Genomic DNA, 20,868 nt, shown 5'->3' with positions numbered 1-20,868 from the left:
GGTTCCAAACGTGTTTTTTATTCGAATTGAATAATCCTTCATATGTTTTTTTTTTTGTTCGGCGAACTTTTGTTATCTCTTGTTTGCACCTATTATTGATATATGATGATAATTTTTAACCTTTTAAAGTTGTTCTTCGGGTCTGAGTCTAAACAACATGTATTCTGAGATGCAGAAAAACCTATTATAAAAATTAACACAAACCTGACTGAAATGCGACACAAAAAAGAAAAAAAAAATTAATTAATTAATTTACAAAAGTAAATTGAACGAAATTCTTTTTTGTACACTACGTTCCCAATCATTATATTTGTTATGATGTCATAATGTGTGAGGAAAGCTTAGAAAGGTCCTAAGTCTCAAACTACGAGCTGGTCAATTATCGACTAATTGTGACGAAAAAATATGAATAATTACGTTATTCAATAATTTCATTGGCTCACAATATAATCAATTATAATCAATTATACCTGACCGTAATTTGAATAAAATACTTTAGACATTGTTTGCAAACATAATAGATGATTTGTTGAAACTCTTAACAAAATAATGATATGTTTGCCTATATTATTGATTATTATTGTTCACTACAACCGTGCTACTTGTCTATCGTCGACGTCGCAATACAATATAATATCTGATTCATCGCTAAGCCCCGAAGGCCCGCCGGTTGCGTCCGGCAATGTCAATAAAGTTCGCCTTTCGAAACGTAACCGGCACAAAATTAAGAAAAACCTTCCTAACGTCAAATATAAAATCGATCGTATTTCCAACTCGTAAAACTCTAAATCTCGCCGTATTACATATATATTATTTTTTTAATTTAACATAGATCTAATGCTTTGGTAATATGGTTGCTTTTGTCTTAATGAAATATCGTTTAAGACTGTAGAATAAAAATGATATCGATGTACTGATTTAAAAATGGTTACCTAACAGAGCGTATCACAGATCCTACTCAATGAGAAATACCGTATTACGAAGGCGATTGTAAAATTAAATTTATAGCAAGTACAAATAAACAATGAACATGACTGAGCATAAAAAAATACCAGATCGGTATTAAATTATAATTTAATACAAAGTTAATTTATTGTATCAGACGCTCATTTGCATTTGGTAATATGTGATTGACAAACATTGGTGCAAACAAGTGACTGTCAATAATTCTACGCTATTGAGAGTAAATGAAAGAAAAATATAACATTCTTATATTTTATCTATTTTTTCTTTAGAATATTTGTTCTGCGTAGAGACTAGAGTTATTCAAAGAACGATCATAACTGCGTCTGAAATCATAATATTTATGGATAATGCAACCGTTTTGAGCACACAGCAATACTTAACAATACTAAATTGTTGTGTTCTCGTTTGAAAGATGAGATATGTCCCTTGTGCCAGGGTAACTACAGGCACTAGGGACTAATAACTTAGCTCCAAAGATTGATATAAGGAAGGTACTTTAATATTACTTATTAAAGTACCAATGTCAGTAGGAATTGGTGACTACTTACCACAACGTGGCCTAGTTGTTAGTCCGCATACCTTTATGATACGAAAAATGAAAGAGATCATTAATTAACTACGTCAAGTGTAAATGATATACATTCAAGTGGTGCATCAATCGCCGATCGTCTCGTGAACCTTTCTAATTTAGACATAATTTTTTATGTGTCATGTTTCTAGTCTTTTTTCGCCGTTATTGTGAAATGATAGTTTAATGATAGTTATTTGAGACTAAATTCCCAAAAGCCTTTGAATACTTAAGTACAGGTCACTGTAAAATTCTTGTTTGTGATATGAAATGTTGTTTATAAAATTTTGTATACATAAGTACAATCAAGTAACGGCTTTACGCGAAAATTGTATAGAACAAAAAAATTTCTATTTTCTCATGGCCTACACCTTTTGTAGGAAATAATTTCGTCAAATATCAGTATTTGTTACAATAAACATGAAAAACATAGGATTTGTTCTAGTTTTGACCTTAAAAATAAAAGTTGCATCATTTTTAACGATAATATTCGTAGATAGGTCAAGATACGTAAGTATACTAAATTTCAAAAAAGGAATATTTTTGGAATTGTATTCGTTATTTGTACTGAACCCAAAGTATCGAAAAATTAATTTTATTATGTTTATTTGTATCTACGTACAAAGTAAAATGACTAAAAAACTAAACTAATCTACCTACATATTAATTACACAACGGTCAAAGCATTTTGATCTGTATGGTGTATGCATGTGCCATTATGTAAGGCTGCTATTATTCTGGAGATACAATAGCGATCGAGAAAGTTAAAGGGTTGACCGAAACAACCGGTGCTGGAGCCTTTTGTCGCTTGAACCGCAGTACGGCAACGCTAACGCCAGTACTTTGTGATACTTAATTAAGCGCTGTGAAAGCGGAAGCGTTTATTCATCTAATTGTTCTGATTTGAAATTTCACATTTATTAATTCAAAATAATTCAAAAACAATATTAATTAAAAAAATATATTTTTTTATTGTTATATATTCGTTTTATCAATTGGTATTACAATTATTAATAGAAAATTTTATTTTGTAATTAAGTAGATAGTATTTATATAAAACGACTTAATATTGTAATTGGTACAAAATAAATTTATGAATCTCGTAGTAAACCATTAATAGAAGTTTCTTATAATCTAATAAAGTTTTATTTTCCGCTCTCTTACTTAATCACTCACAACCTTACTAGCGGGAGGGGGGAGCTCTTTCGAGAAGTTCAGCGGGAAACCAGTTACCTCCCGACGGTGTGACGTGCGCGTGAGTGCCTTTACCTTGTATAGTGGCAGTGTATTAGACAATGTTTAATATAAACTAAGGTAAGTGACATAATATTCTAATAATGAAAATTCTTATTTTGTAAACATAATAAATCAGCGTTTTCATAGTATAATTTATTCATGAAGTATCTTAGCAGTGGACCACTTTATAACTCCGTATTTGTTGTCTGGGCGCTACTGGTTCATAGCTTTAATCATCTACTTTTGTTTTAGATTTTAAGAATTTCGTGGAAGTCATAAACCAACGCACTATAATAATTAAAAATAAATTATTCCATGAAATTGATGATGTAAGATTATTCTCTAAAAACTAAAACAGATAATTAAAAAAACATACATTGTTTACATTGAGTATCGTGTCCAAAAAGCGACTATTTAACTTTTTTTTTTTTCTTTATTTAAAGAGCTTGGTCACACAAATGACTATGACGCTCTATAAGTCTTCCTTTACCAGAAAAACTGGGTTTGAGACAAGATGATCTTGATCATCTTACCCTCAAACCCAATGTTACAAGACTATTTAACTATTGAATTTATAATAGATACAACCTATTCGTATTTCTAACAACAAAATATCTTAATATATCAATACGTAGAACCTATAAACATCTAAAGTGTGACAATAATTTAAACTTCATGGACAGTTATGTAGAAGTTATGTATTAAAAAGTGAAGTTTTCTCTTGGACAGATATATATAATTACAAAGTAATTTTTGGAGCATAACTTATTAGTTATTACGCTTTTCCAAGTAGAGAAATTAATTATAATTAACGTATGGGACATATTTTTACGTCATTTACTTTTTGCACGACTAAGTATTTTTATTTCTTGACTATAAATTAAAGACTTAAAACAATTTCATATTAGATATTATTTATGAGGTAATACAGTATGTTTTCACATCTTTATTGATTTCACAACTATTTACTGTGAGATTTTAATTAAGAATTAATACATTGATAAGTCGAAAAATACTTCTGTAATATCAATTAAAAGAAATATTTTTAGATTAAAAAAAAATTATAAATATAAGGACTTTTTATTTAGTAAACTTTCGTGGGAGTTTTTTGACAACGAACAAACAATTGAAATAAATAAAACTGTTGTCTTTTATATAATAATATTTAATTCGATACGCGAAGTGTTTGTGCTCTGTGCCAAGGTTAACCTTTAATATTCCCAAGCACGTGTTTATTTTAAGAAGCTTGCGAATACTTACCAAGAACTAACATTTTATTTCTTACTTTTTTGTAAATAGTTTACCGTACCAAATGCAATATATATACAGCCTAATGGTATTTAATACTGCGTTATTACCTATAAATTATTTAAATTTAACAGCTGCAAACAAATGTTTACTGAACTGGATATAAAATTTTATCAATTCAAACAAATCTAGTTTCGTCATAATAATTAATTTAATAGCAAGTTTGTTCAGTTATTATTTCGATTTAAGATTGTTCAATCAGATATTCGTTGAAATGAAAAATAAACATAAAATACATTTTTGTTCTACTGTTTGTATTTATTAAATTTCCTTCATTTGTGCGTAGTTACATTTATTGACGCCATAGATTTCCACATACCGACGCTTAGTGGAGAGTTGAACAAGTGGGTCGTTCTGTCTTGTTCCATTTGATGGTATGCGTTTGTATGTAGACGAAGCTTAATTCCATGCTATGTATATTAATAAAAGTTAAAATTAGTCGGTAGTTTCAGTATTTATTTATTTTAAATATTATTTATGATTTTAATAAATATAATTCCATAAATACAATAACATTTAAACATTTTTCTCCCATATCAAAAATTATTATCTTTCAATAATATTAGTTTGTACCTAATATATCAATTATAATATCATTTACGCTAAAGAGACATCGTTAACATTGTTAATACTTCTCTTGTATAAGACTCTGCTAACTTTCTTTTTTAATCAGGTTTTTGTTGACAAACTAGTTGTCAGGTCTTAGACAAACCTATATCGACCTTTCATTATAGATCGCATACTGGTCATCGTGCAAACTGGTCTCCAATCTTTTTAATACTATTGGAACTTTAATATGCAATAATACAAACCATATAGATTTCATCGAGATTAACCCATATTTTAAAAGCAAAAAACGTCTTGATGTTTTCAATTATAATAAAATAATATAACAACGATTTAATCTATAAATGTCATTGTCCGGTAAAATATTTTAAGTATTATATAATAATATGTACACATGTTATTGTTTTGATATTTAAAACATTATTTTATAATTTATTCTACTTATAAGTTTGTAAAATTTTAATAAGTTTTCCTAAAAGTATATTAAACAAAGACGGACATTTGTAATTATTCCGAAAAGTAAAAATGAATTATTCATGTATTAAGAAATTTGCAAAAAATATAGACTTGAATATTTTACATATTTATTGAATAGTCTACTAATTCAGAATGCATATTCAAATTCCATTTAACTTTTTTGTAGTAAATTGTGACGCTGATAAGTGATAATGCCCTGTTACATTAGTTGCTCGTGTTCACCGTGCATCAGAGTGATACGAGTCCTAAGTCTAAGTCACGCGATTTCTCCTAGGCTCAATTAATTAAGAAAACATAAGGTATGTCAACGGTGAACACAGTTCAAGTTTTCTCCTTCGTTCAATGAAAATACCGTCAATTGTTTCATTCTATAATAGAAGCAAAAAGCGTTTCATCTTCGAATACAATTATTCGTATCTTATAAAAGCTGATGATATATGGTTCAAAAAGTCAAATAACTGTCAAATTTATTCATTTTAATACATTTCACTAAATTAATATTCGAAATGTACGTAACTAAGGTATTGAAGAAAATGTGTTTTGCTGGTCTTTTTTGTCGATATATTCATAGAAACTCTATAAGAGGCTATATTTACAGTAATATTGACACTTGCATAAATACTTTTCCCTTGGTACCATCACGATCAATAATAATTAAAACACAAATTGCATCAATGAATACATGTTTGCAAACAATTTAAGAGACATTGAAACGCATGTCTTGTATAAATATAATATAAATACAAATTTAATCCATTCAACCAAACTGTGTATCTGTTTAATTAGTTTTGGCTTTAGATGTGCAATAGGACATCAAACTTTATATGAAAAACTTATGTTTAGATTCAATAGTCCTACCAATCGAGATTATTCATTGAATTTGCCATTAAATGGAAACTAATACATACAACTATAGTATAGATCGAGTACTGTTTACATTATGTAATGAGACAAAATATATGTTTTTAAATGTTCCATCATTCATAGGTCCATAAGAACTTAATATGTAACTCGAACAAATTTCAACTTTTTACAATTTTATTTTATTGAAAATGTCAATTCTTAAACTTTGTTACATAATAGTAGGTATAACATACAATATCGACTCCCGCCCACGCTCTTGCAGAACTTGTCTTTATAGTCCAGCATTCCAAATATGCTACCATTGCCTTTTATATATACATATATCTCTTTTGTTTAACAATATTTCCCTATTTGCACAATCGAGTTCCAAAACGAAACAATCCTATATATTTATTATACACATAAACGTCACTTTGTTGTTGCCTTTTGCAATGCAAAAAAATTACTGTCTTTTAACACTCTATTGTTTGACTGTTTTAGTACTAATTTACATAGAATAAAACGAAGTCGCTTCCGTCTGTACGCTTAGATCTTATAAACTACGCAACTGACTTTAATTCGGGTTTAATCAATGAACTGAGTGATTCAAGAGTAAAGTTTACATGCATAGTACGACATATCTTTCCTTTTATGTTTGTTTTTTGAACGAGGTATATAAACATCGTACGATGTATATATATAGACATAATATTGTACCCGCGTGAAGCCGGGACGCGGGTAGAAAGTATTACATAATAAATAACAAATCTTCAACAAACGTCGCTCACTCACATCGCTTTCGAGCTTTATAATGAAATACAATCTGAAATAATATGTTCATATAGTTTATCCAATGTTAATATCTCTGAAATTATTTAGGATGACGGACTACGAGCGTATCAAGGCAAGTTGCCTTCAACGGCGTGAATTGTGGGAAGATCCAGACTTCCCAGCCGTTCAGCCTTCTGTATTCTACCATCAAGTCCCGCCTTTCACCTTTGAATGGAAACGAGCTAAAGTAAGTAAATGTGTGACTTTAAATCAATTACACTATAAACTAGCGCAGTGGTCGACGTACCTGCTTTCTATGTCTTGAACCGCGTTTACGATTACACTTGGTTGTTTAATCAATTATACGGTAGTACAATTCTGAGATATATCTATAAAATTCCTAACAACACTTCTGTGGAATTGTTTTGTATTTTTAAAGTGAGGCTATATTTTATAAGATAAACAAAGGTTACCTAAGACCGCGGCGTTTGACTCTTGCATTATACATTGCATTGTAAGTTAAAACAAACTTAAAATCTCATTGTGCAACATTATAAATCAAGACTTTAATACTACTATATTATAAATCAGTTAAATAACATGCTTCATTCAATTAACAGACTTATTGTCTTTAAGCATTGTAATAAATTGTTTATAAATTATAGCGCGAATATAGCGCCGACGTCAAAATATTAACAAAGCAATTAACGTTTCGTCAATTCAACATCACTTAGATTTAATTTATTTAAACAAATATTAAACACTCTCCCATGTGCTCACGATTCACAGCCTGTTCTTAGATACGGTCCGAATGGTATGCTAATGTCCACAGACATGTCATATTATGTAGGTCACTGCCCACTTGATTACTTTCACCTTTCTTTTCATGTATATTCATAACCAAATCGTAAATACAGATTAACTTCCCAAGAATTTGGATGAATGGTACTTGATGCATATATTTTTCTTAAACTATCTTCTTTTGATTAAACCTTATAATAATAATATGTAGATCTTTGTATGAATATTTTGTACAATAGATTGATAAATTGTTTTTATACAAAAGTATTTATAGAGAGGTAATTATTTAAGTATATATCATAAAAATGATACTGCCTTGTCATGAAGTACATGTGTTGTTACATATCTATATCAAAAAATATTGCATGGGAAAGCCAGCCTGTGGATTTGAATAAAGCCGAGCGTAATCATTGTTTATATCCCAAGCTAATTCCCAAAGGCCTAAGTAGTACCGTATATGGCTTCGATACTTCTTACATACATACATATCCAATATTTGGGCGAAATGTAGTTAAAAATAAAAATTCTTAATTTAGTATAAATCATGACTTTATGAATTTATAAATATTTTTAAAGACAACAATTTTCTTATCAATGAAACTAAATAAATGCAAAATAATAGACAAAATGAGAACGGAACGGATACGTTCAAAATGTTGCTATTTATATCAAACAACATATAAAAACTTATTAACGATTCCTGACACGTTTTAGAAATGGAAAGAGCACATTCAGACGGACAGGGGTATTACCGTTATCCAGTAACCACGTAGCGCTAAGCGTTTTGAACGTTAAAAATTCTGCACTGTTGGGCACAGTAAACTAAAGAAAATAAAATAATAAATGAAACGATATCAGCCACTTTCCACATTTTTTATTATTTAGAAAGGTTTATTTCAACACAGATGTATATTTTAAAGTGAAAACAGTGTATTAAGTAATAGATAGGTAACATTAATCATTTGTGTATAGTGACGTTGTTTACATCGCTATTAACTTGTTAATTCAATCTATTTGTAACTCCTTTATTTAAAAAAAAATGTATTCCAAAATTAAATTAAGAACTAATAACCTTTCCGATGAACTGTAATTTTATTTTGGAATGTGTTAACCGTTTTATAAACGCCTACCTTTCTCCTACTTTTGATATTGGCAAACTCGCGCAATGATTGCTTAATAAGTTTCGATTTTTTCGTTGTTAAATGTAATCAAGGCCTTAGTCGTTGACCTTCTCGATTCAGCTGCCGTTCGCAATGACGCGTACACCGAATCCTTCATAAGCTTATGGCGTTTAGTTCTCAAAATGTATGGTCGCTACAATAACGACCAAATCTGATAATTTATTTTAATTTGAATATTGTCTAAGGAGGTGTATAATTGTTAATGAAAGGTTTTGCTTCGTAAGAGCTTCTTGTAGTCGTTTAACGAGTTTTTTTTTAAATAGATCAATATAATTTTGTTTTGGAAAAATTATTCTTTCCTGAACTAAGTAATTTAATTTAATTTTTAATTAAGATTTAGCTTATCACTGTTGTTTCGCCCAAACAAAAAGTTATGGCAGTGCTTTTAAAAGGCAGAAGGTACCTGTAAAATTGAAAAACTTAAATTGTGTTAGAAAACTTTCATAAAGATCAGTGCCTCATCTGTGGACCAAAATTTGACCATCATCGGTGAGGCGCGGTGCCCTAATCCAATATTTAATTTATCATGCATTAATAAAATATTACAAGCATAGTATTATATGCCAACATAATTGAAATTCTAAAGCATATTTATTACGAATACAGATACGTTAAGATACCCACATTAACAATAAATACATCTTCATAATTATAAATACTATTGAAAAAACTCAAAGCCTCAAAGCGATGCATATTTTATATTAAGTTTCAGGAAAAACCACAACTGCTTATTTATATTTGAAATACTTACAAAACCTATAAGAATATTACATATTAAATACCAACAGCCTAAGCTAAAAGCTTATTATTAGAGAACCTCTGAAATATAATATGACGTAAATATACGCAGTTTTGACATCATAGAGCGGGAATTAAATTGAAACTAAAATTAGCTTGATATGTATCTTTGTGACCGAATTTTTCAACGTTATTTTAACATCGACACGCGTGCTAATGACCTATGACGATAAAATAATTTAATTTTGTCTTAGTATAGGTACTGACCAGGATCGCCAGGCTTTTACAAAATAAAAATAAAAAAGAATGGCATTAAAGATCAGTATTATTACGATTTATACGAGTAAGTAAGTATAATTATTAAAGTTGTGTAAAATAGCAGCCACAGTTGGGCTAAGCCCCAAAGTTTCTCCTCAATGGAGGAGTAGTTTGAGGAGATGCTTTGGAGCTCCAATAAGGATTGGTGCATACACGTGGCGGAATTTCTTTGAAATAAGACACATGCCGGTTTCCTCATGATGTATTCCTTAACCTCCAAGCGTGAGATAAATTATAAAAACAAATTAAGCACATGAAAATACAGTGGTGCTTGCCTGGGCTTGAACGCGTACATCTTAACCGATTATTGCATCGGTTAAGATGTACGCGTTCTGATCACTGGGCCATCTCGAATCTCGAATATTACTGGTATATAATTTATGAATAGGTATTCTTTATCGTACAATGACTTTTTCTTACTTATAAAAAAAAATAACACTGAAGGTGAATGTGTATTATCTATATTGAATATATTTTAGTGCTAAGTAATCGAAATAGATGGCATTGATGTCTATTTATAAGTTGCAAATCAATTTTAGCCAAACATGACTTTATTAAATTTTTTAATTAGTTGCAACGAAAAACATATATGTTAAATAAATATCCAAAGTATATATCAATAAGAGTCCTATTGCAGCATGGTGGAAACAACTTCAAACCTTATTATTCAGCGAGTTTCATTTACCCCTGCTTAAAATTTCATTGAAATCAATGGATGGTTTAGAAGTCTATAAATTCGATTCGCTATGCTATAAATTTGTTTACAATATATTTAATAAGGAATATTTACTCGAGGTAATTGAGCAACTCGTTACCGCCTTGTAAGACACTTCAACATTTCTCAGGCTGAGAACATCAATATATAACAAACGACTTAGCTAGAAGTATAATATTATTACCTACCCATCAAGGTCGTCTACCACCTACACATATGTGCAATGATGTTGTGCAGCTCTTTTATAAACTAAATGTTAATTAAAATGTTACTTTATGTATCTATACCTTAATGTTATTTATCTCATTCTACAAATTTAAATTCACTATCACAATCTCATCTATAAATTGAACTATTTATTAGAAAAGTGTCCGTCACGGCACGCCGATTGATATGATGATTATTGAATCAAATTATAATTGTAGAAAAACAATCACCAACCACAGACATGTTGTCCTTTGACCTTTGGTGTGTCTTAAATATAACTTTAATTTGTAATTTTTTTTTTTTTATTATGAATTTGTGAGCCTGCACGTTTGAATACCAAGTATTATCAAAAACATTTCGATGATAATTTTAATATATTTTTTGATAAGACGCTATCCTCGTCCCTGTAAATCTAAGTTACACTGGACATCACCGGAACACTCGTATGTAATGAATACATTGAATAAGGGGATGGTAGGTACTCACTCGTATTGGCCAACCAAAAGTCCTAACATAATATCATTTGTCATTTCATCTAAGCAGATAAAACGCTGCATTACCTATATTCACCTATTAAATTGGTAAGAAAATACTACAATTTCGAGCGGTCATTTAGTATTAATTTTATGAATACAAGCTTCGTTGCACTTAAACTAGCTTGCTTATAGAATTTACTTTATAAAACTAGATTATTTCATTTGATATTTGTTAACGTTAATTATAATATGAATAAGTTTAATTATATGTATATCGTATATCGCTTTCTAATAAACTTTGTATAGCAAGTTAATAAGTCTGTTTTAGTCATAAGTAATTCGACATTCGAAAGAAGACAGCATCCCGTAATCTGCTTATCACGGATCGTGTATCAATACATATGATATTTAAATTTGTTAGTAAAAAAATAATGTGGCTAGGTCGTGTATTTAATTTTATCTCTTGGTATTTTTTTAACAATTAATGTATTTGCCCGTAGCACTGTGTTAATGCAAAAACGGGACAACGCGTCTCCTGTATTTTTACGCATTTATTTAAATATTTTTTAGATCCTAACTTATGGTAAATTTTGAAGGAGGCGTATTATTAGATTACAACACAAATTATGAAATACCTACCTATATCTTATTAAGTTGCTTGTTTAACTAGTTTCGAAATTGTTCACAGGAATTGTATGCGAACCCCAAGTTTATTCTCGACAGCAGCGATACTTTCGACGTTGTGACCGGCAGACTTGGTAAGTTAATAAATATCGAGATATCAACATGCTGGCTAACTATATTCTAAATATAAATAGACAAAGCTGTCTGTTCCTCCTTTGTGTGTCAACTTATTTTTTAGTTTTTTTTTGATAACTTTTGATGACCATAGCTTTTTTTTAAAAAAAATACAAATCAAATTTGTGATCCCATAATTTGCAAAAATTAATATTGTCGAATTTCCGAGCAAACAGAAGTAATTTTATAATGATTAAGTATATGATTATATTAAAGGTAACATTATTTTTCATGATTTTACGCTTAATTAATACAACCGCATTTTTTGTATTTTCTATGTTGATTAAAGTGAATTTAAAATCTGATAAATACCTAGCTTGTAAGGTAGCTGTGGCGCAAGTGAAAGTAACTATCGATATGTTTTAGTATAATTACGTGTGTCTTTATCAGTCATATTTGGTAATATCAAAGTCGAGATATGCTCTGCGAAAATTGCAATATAACAAGAATTTTAAAATAGAAGTTTTGGCAACAAAGCGAAATCTAGAATATTATGCAATCAGATCAGAAATGCTATGAAATAAGACTAACGTAATGGTTCTGAAGCGTTTATGTAATATTGTAGTATACATTATCGATACATTTCAGATTAAAACATATTATTTATTAAGTAATGTGGCAACATTTGATTGATAATTATATCTTGCTTTGCAATAAAGTGTCTTAAATTTGGATTAAGCTGTGCGAGTTGAGAAATCTATGCTGCCAATAATTATTATATATTTATTACTCATACCGGCCATCATGAAATTTTGTGTATACGCATGTCAGGGGTAGACATAAAGACATTCAACATAAGCACCTAACAGCTGTCCCTCTTCTCACACACGCATAATCTAGCATCTTATTATAGAGATTTTGAAATAAATAAAAATGTTCAGGCGTGGCGAGTTAACTTGTTATTTATTCAAAAAAGCAAACCCTGCTTGGCGAACAAACATAGTAATAAGGTTACTAAAGAAAGCTAGTACATAATATAACAATGTTTACAAACTTCTCTTGCAGGAGACAAATGGCTGCTTTCATGTGTTGGAGTGTTATATCTGTGCAAAGGACTTTTTTATCGAGTCGTACCCGCTGACCAAAGAATAGACTCCAACTATGCTGGCGTTTTTCGGTTAGTATCAAATTGTTAATTAATAAGTATTAAGATAAGCCTAAAATTTCATTATCAAATTCAAGTCATGTAGCAGATGATTTCATTTTGTCTTTAATAAGTTTTTATTAAAATTTATTTTCGTTATAAATAAATTACAAAAACATTGAAAGATTAAATTATTTAAAATAACATTTTCTAACCAGAGTGCTCTTGCCGGTCTTGGGAATACCAGATATTATCTATTGGTGAAATCGTTGGCTGAGTCTGTCGACATTAGCCTGATAATTAATAGCATACTTATACGGTTTATTGCATTTTTTTTATAAATTATAAAATATATTTTCGACATTACAGATTTCGTCTATGGTGGTGCGGCCAGTGGGTAGAGGTTCTAGTAGATGATAGATTACCTACGGTGCACGGCAAGCTGGCATTTATGCATTGCAGTAATTCCGAACAGCTCTGGCCGGCCCTACTAGAAAAAGCTTATGCAAAGTTAGTACCAATTTTCTATTATTTAATACTTTATGAAAAAATTAATGATAAGGATAATATTTTATCCAATATCTAATATTATATAAATATCAAATACATATAATATTAAATTCAAAAATATTTATATGAATTTCGATTTCGTCAAAAAAAAGTTTTCTCGCTATTTAATTACTAAAAAACCATAATAATTTCCTATACTAATTTTTTAGAATTTATTTAACTAGTTGTCGCCCGTGGTTTCTCTTGCGTATTAGGGGTTGCACGTCAGGTGTTACGCATAAAAAAGTCTATAAGCTTGCTTCATACCTAATCTCATCAAATTCGGTTCAGTGGTTTGTCCGCGAAAGAGCAAGAGACACACAGACAGAGTTACTTTCACATATATGTTAGTAAAGATTATAAATGTAATATTTCATATTACTGCATAACTAGAGTAAGCTGGGTCTTTCATATTTCCGTTAAAAGTTGTAATTCATTTTAACCTCAATACGCAATAGAATTGCATAATGATTTCCTATAAGTTGCTTGTATTTTTTTACTATTTGTAGAATGCACGGGTCATACGAGGCACTTAAATACGGCAACCTTTTGGACGGCTTGGCGGATCTTACAGGAGGCATCACGGAATCCCTTAACATTACGGACCTGACTGACGCCGCTGCTCTTAACAATCTCATGAAAACCACAAGCGTTGTCACAGCATATAGATTACCAAACGTAAATATATATATATATATTTTAAATATATTTACAGGATTAGAATACTAATAATTTTAAAGACAATTCTTTGACTTCTTTGTACACATTTTTCAGGCGGTTACGCATTCAGTCAAAAGCATAGAATCGGGAATGAATTACAGACTTTACAATATGGAAAGGGTGAGTTAAAATTATTTTTTGTATGTTTAAATATTGGTCATTATAAAATCTATTCCGTTTAATGCTAAAATTTATGTATTCGTCTAAAGTCATTCATTGATTTTACAATTTCAAACTAATTGACGCCACATATCAATCATAAAAGTGGGGAGCTTACTAAAGCATATAATACGTATACGTACATTAACTATACAAACTGTAAATTTCAGATAGAAACTATTGATGGACCAGTATATTTAGTGAGATTAGCAAGACCATTAGCACCCGGAGACACGCATATAACACATTTTATTTTAGATCATGCAAGGTACCTTTGCTAATCATTTATAAAATAATAATAATATTAAACTGATTTGATATTAATTTTCATATCTCATTCCAGTTGGAGTTCGATTCCAGTCCACGAACGTGAACGGCTAACGTCAACGACTAAAGGCTTCTGGATGTTGTACAACGACTTCACATCAATGTTCTCACGGGTAGAAATGGTGCATTTGGACGTGGAGACGAGTAAAGCTGAAGCTACTTTGAGTGACAAACAGAAGTGGCAAGTGAAGAGTCATCAAGGCCGCTGGAAGAAAGGCGTTACCGCAGGCGGTTGTAGAAATCACGTTAGTAAGTAATAGTTGAAGTATTCTGATCACGCCACGATACTGAACATTTAGAAAATTAAAGAAAATTAACATTAGAAACAGATTAAATAAATTGTTATAAATGTATGTTACAGATTTATTTCATATGAATCCGCAAATACAGATCGTACTCAGCGACCCAGACACCGTTATCATATCGCTCAACCAACACAGCATAATGGAACCAAAAGTTATAGGGTTCAGCATTTATAAAATCCCCAAATCCTTAACCGAGACAGCTTCTCCCCTTTTCTTCAAAAAAACTAAAAGTTCCATCAACTCGCAATACACGAATAGTCGACAGGTTAGCGAAAGGTCAGTACGAGTATAATATTTAAATAGAAATACGATAAAATGTTAAGCAGCGCGAAATATACTTTTGCAATTGCAATGCGAAATATTTTAAACGTTTAATTTCTATTTTAGATGTAACTTAGACGCGGGCGCCTACTTGGTGATACCGACTACCTTTGAACCGAGGCAGGAAGCTAACTTTTCATTACGAGTGTATTCAATAAAACAACTTAAAATGAGAGTATTGGATTTCACTCCTCAAATGTTAAAGGCTGCCGTGCTAAAGGCGCCTCCCGGTGTAGAGTCGACTAGTTTCGCTCAGTACGAATCGCAATTCCTCCAGTTGGCAGATGAACACAAGACTATCAATGCCTTCGAACTGCAAGAGTTGCTTGAAAGATGTTTACCCAATGATTACATCAAAAGCTGTGCCACTATTGAAACGTGCAGACAGATAGTCCTGTCAATGGAAGTATCCTTTATAAAAAATACAGAAAACATATTTCCGTCATAGAAACAATTGATGAGTTCAAAAGTAAAATATGTTTAAAAGAAAGAACTATGCTTAGAGGTCGTTTGCTACTTAAACAGAGCTATTAGAACTATTTTACAAAAATAGAAATTGATGTGAACAAAAGTATAATTAATATAGGTTTTTAAAAATCAATGACCTAATTCTATTAAAAAAAGGATATATTTTCTATACGCAATGTATCTGTACAATTACAGTATACAGTCGGAATATTTTTATCATTTTTAGTAAAATAAGTAAATACCTATAAGTAATATTTGTCAGTTTTTTCCTTAGTTCTTAATTCAGAAAGATGGTTCTGGCCGCATAACTCTATCCGACTTCAAGGATCTCATCTGTAGCCTAAAACATTGGCAGGTGGTGTTCCGGGCTCATGCACCGGAAAAAATGAGTGTGCTCAGAATCGAAAGATTTCGCGACATATTGCGCGACGTCGGGTTTGTGATACCGGAGCGCGCCTTGTCTCTTCTCGTTCTCAAGTATATGAGAAAAGACGGAATGCTTCGATTTGGGGATTTTGTCTCAGCAGTTGTACTTCTTCATAGAGCTTTCCGTAAGTATATGTAAACTAAGTCACAGTGTGTGTATCTCACTCCGCGTGACACTAGTGAAACCTTTTTGCGACTTTAACGTTGTATTCGAATTTCAAATTGATCGTTCTCGTCACAGAACAGAAGTTTCATTTTGTAAACAAATTTATAATAGTGTCGGTGACCTTGTTTATTCTACTTATGTTATTTGTTCCGTGTTAATATCCGGAATCCATTTTAGGTAAAAAATCTTGCTCGAGCGTTCCGCTCTAACAACTTCCTTCCTTCGCACTGTAAGTGACACCGCGACTCCTTATTTGAAAGTTAAGGAGTACCTAAACATGTTATAAATTGAATATGTTCCATATATTATATTATATTCTATTACTATTAATATATACGAGGACTCTATATTATATTCGATTTATTTAATACTATTTCGAACCGCAACACATATAAAGGATATTGAATTTTAAAACGTTAATTAAATTAGAAAATCCTGATACAATTATTATATCATAAAGACTGGATTAATAATGAACAATTACGAATGTTTGAATTCAACCCCGTCTTTAGCATAACACGGGCCCGCTTGCAAGCACAAAAACATTTATTTTTAAGAGACACAGACCTCACCAATGGTGCCAGACTTGGCCATTATCGACCGAATCATCATCATCATCATTCTCACCGAATACGAGACACTCACTGCGATATTATGAGTAAATCTTTTGTTGATTTCTAAAATATACGCATTGTTTCGACTATTCTTTATAAAAGTTCACCTTTCTAGATTACACGGAAGAGCTATTGTGAAATATTGAATTTGAACATACATCATGATACTCTTTTTTTTTTTGTTTTTCATTACTTAACACGTTAAAGGCGCATTTTCATTGGTCGATAAGTCGGTAGTTAGCCCGATTGCGGGGAGTACCCGCTTGCGAGCTAACAACCAATGAAATCCACTGGTCGATAACTCGGTCGATTAAACGTGTGCGGGTGATATCCGCATTCATATATTGATATTTATATATGCGTTATAGAAATCACCCGCACCCCGTATGCCAGCTCTGACGACCAGTGAAAACGATAAACTCTTTGCGGGCCCTATGGCATGCGTTACAGAAATCTCCCGCACCCCGAATGCGGGCCTTATCGACCAATGAAAATGCGCCCTAACTCCCCTCAAAATCGACCGCCGCTGACCATTTGTTAGTAACAGCTGTTTGTAATACGAAGGAAAGAAGTTGAAAGAGTCGGACTCGATTCAAAGATCAAAGCTCAAAGATTCCGGAATATCCGGAAAAATAATAGTTAAATTAAATGGGTATTGGTAGGTAAGACGAAGAAGTATTATTACAATATAAAAAAGTATGACAATAGTAAATTTGGTTAGAAGTAGAAGTTTCTTTAAATTTTAATAAATATTTCCAATGCTTCTGTATATAGTATATTAGATATCTCGCATGTATAATAATGCCTACTTACCATAATAACTATAGCTTAGAAACTAATACAAAACATGTGCAGAGTACTTTCGTTTTAGAGCTAACAAAACACGAAGTAACACAAGTATGATAACACAGTTTTTATTAATCAATAATAAAGATAAAAAAAATTACCCAGAATAATTTATATTTTAATTTTATTATATGGTAAAAATAAAATGTTGCCCTTAATAATTATAATTTATACATTTAATTATTGCAATTTAAATACTTACCGTAATTTTCTTTATTTCAAAATAAAAACGACATTACATTTGCGAGATTATATCTAACAAAATTAATTTATTTTATATATATTGTATTTGGAATGCAGAAATGTTTGTCCGCTATTCGGAACATTTCAAGCAATCAGAACTCCATTGAAAGTTTTTAAGCTAATTTAGAAAATCGAAATGGTTATCACTGGTATACTAAAGATATAGTTAAGCATATTATTGGGTAAGTAAGATGGTGCCATTGGATATATTACATGTTTAACTCTATATATAAAATGCTTTCTCTTCGCGATTAAACTTTATCAATAATATTAGTATGCTTTATAGTCTAATGTCATATTTCAGATATGTTCTACAGTAACTGCTCTACGAGTACTTACACAGTTAATTTAACTTTTGCTGAGGTAGGTACATTAGCTCAACGTCACTAACCTCTTCGCTAACACTCCTACTGCTTACTTAACATTATATTCTAATTTCAAATATATCGGTTATTGAATCGTAGAAATCAAGGTTTACGGTACGGTATTGATTGCCGAAAACCTTGAAAAATGACATAAAAATGTGTTTTTCTTACTTGCATTTGCATACTACGTAAAATAGTCAGCAACTACAATTAAATATTATTTACTATAATAAAGACACTTTAATTGTAGAATCACAATCTCTCTAGAAATCTCTGATGCAAACACACACGAATACAACCGCGTGTTTAATGTGCAGTGTTTGAATAAAAATTGAACAACATTGAAGTCGTATTGGATGTAAAATATCTAATTATTTATCCACCGTACGATATTAGACTAATGATATATCGTAGCGTAACTTAAAGAAATTGAACCATAGGCAAATAAAAAGTTATTACTTTTCATGTGATACAATATCTCTCGTTGTAGTCCTTTAATTGATACTATTAATAATTACTTTAAATACATTGATATTATAGGTACTGATTGATTGATTAACAAGGATATTTCTTCATTTTCACCATCTTTGCCTCATTAATAAAAATCTATATAAATAATAAATAACCTAATTTTTTAATGCTTGTTTGATTTTTTTTTCTATTTGCTTTTTTATAATTAGTTCCTGCTGGAAGGGTTCGTCCATTTGCAATATTTTATTACTGAAAGTAGAATAAATTTATACTACCTATATCGCAGAGTATACTATGCGAAGTTATATAATTTAAAATCCATGTACTCATGGTACAAATGCAATTATGCCGCTAAAGAAAATGTTTTAACTCTATCGATGTTTTTTTTTTTTAAATAAACTTTTTTTTTGTTTCAGTGGCTGAAGTCGGCTTTGACATGCTGATGCTAGGTTAAAATTATTTATTTAACATATAGTTGATGTATGTGTATATAAATATTTAATAAGTAATTACGAAACGATATTTTTCTTATTTAAGATCAGAATGGAAACATTTTAAGTAGAATATTTTTGTGTTTAAATGTTACATCGTTATCTAACCTTTATATGGTATTGATAAAAATCTACTGAAATATTTGATACAATGTAATGCAATGATAAATTTTTAAAACCAATATGTTTATATTCTTACCTAGATGTCACAACTGTATAAGCACAAATAAAAAAAAAAAAACCGTTTTTTTTGTGTGGCGCTGGTCGCTCACGCGCAATCGTCTACGCCATTTTGATGTATAAATAAGTCCTTTACTGGTTCCCTACAATTATTATAAATTTGAATTTATTTCATTAAATAATCGCGGATAATATGGAGTAACGTATATATCCGGAATATTAATTGCTCCCGAATAATTCCTTTGAATCTTAGTAGATTTTTTTTTCAAGATGTCAGAGCGTAATCGTAACTTGTTTTAATGTGACAATCAATTTATTTAAACCTTTACATGAGACGATTGGATGCACTTGAATAGTATAGCGCTCCCTATAAATTCTTATGTTTACAGAATAATTTCTTAGGTATCCCTTTATTATCTTTACATTTAGTAAATCGCTTATGACGTTCCCCTTTATATGAACTTTTAAATATAGGTCATATAAAAATACATAATGACATACATACACAAAATAATATTGTTAGTTCGTAGTTTATGTTTTCATAAGTACTGCATGACTTTATAACTTAAACTATGCTGCGATCTCCCTTTAAAATGAATCGTTATTTAGGTTTAGACGAATATTTTATAGTTTAAAATCTTATTATTAATTGTAAATAATGTTTTTGTATTTTTTTTTTATTAAAGTCCACCGAAACATGTTACAAAAAAATATTTTTCTTTTGTATTTGTTATATCGTATTTCCCATTATTAAAATTTACATACCTATTTACCTATATATATGTTTTTTTTTTTATTTTGGCATAAATTAATTGTTGGTAAATGAAGATGTAAATAGTACTCGTAGTATTGTAAAGCATTTGAAAAGGTAATTACTAAAGAGATTAATATTATATTCTACTGTTAATTAAATAAACTTTAAAATATTTCGCTGCATTAATTTATTTCTTACTTACTAAGTTAACGAAGCTTCAGTCACATAAAAAAATACTTATCACAGACTGATTCAAGATTCCAGTGGCAATCAAGACATTTTCGAAAATTGTTCGCACGGCAAAAACTAGATTCGTTCATGCGAGTCTTATGCATATGGCAAATAATACATACAAGTAATTTACAGAATATGTTTGTCTATTATATTGGCACATACTACACCAAAACAA

The 20,868-nt window shown here is 30.4% G+C and overlaps 1 protein-coding gene across 3 annotated transcripts; it reads left to right on the top strand.

Annotated features, from left to right (window-relative positions):
• The first annotated feature begins 2,764 nt into the window (after positions 1-2,764).
• Positions 2,765-20,392, top strand: LOC125075923 (calpain-C). 3 transcript variants are annotated; one of them, XM_047687769.1, is made up of 14 exons: positions 2,765-2,848; positions 6,845-6,983; positions 11,861-11,930; positions 12,976-13,087; positions 13,424-13,564; positions 14,113-14,281; positions 14,378-14,443; positions 14,653-14,750; positions 14,826-15,058; positions 15,171-15,390; positions 15,502-15,841; positions 16,190-16,454; positions 18,503-18,561; positions 19,451-20,392. In XM_047687769.1, the coding sequence occupies exons 2-14, from the start codon at positions 6,846-6,848 to the stop codon at positions 19,475-19,477; spliced, it is 1,938 nt and encodes a 645-aa protein (XP_047543725.1). In that variant the 5' UTR covers positions 2,765-2,848; position 6,845; the 3' UTR covers positions 19,478-20,392. The 3 variants fall into 3 exon arrangements, with proteins under 3 accessions (XP_047543725.1, XP_047543726.1, XP_047543727.1); XM_047687770.1 differs by lacking the exon at positions 18,503-18,561; XM_047687771.1 differs by lacking the exons at positions 18,503-18,561; positions 19,451-20,392 and adding an exon at positions 17,225-17,271.
• Positions 20,393-20,868: the final 476 nt, after the last annotated feature.

The sequence above is a fragment of the Vanessa atalanta genome, chromosome Z (genome assembly GCF_905147765.1).
Source record: "Vanessa atalanta chromosome Z, ilVanAtal1.2, whole genome shotgun sequence".
NCBI classification, from domain to species: Eukaryota; Metazoa; Arthropoda; class Insecta; order Lepidoptera; family Nymphalidae; genus Vanessa; species Vanessa atalanta.
Note: the sequence above shows the minus strand (reverse complement) of the source record. Positions and strands in the feature narration are given on the sequence as shown.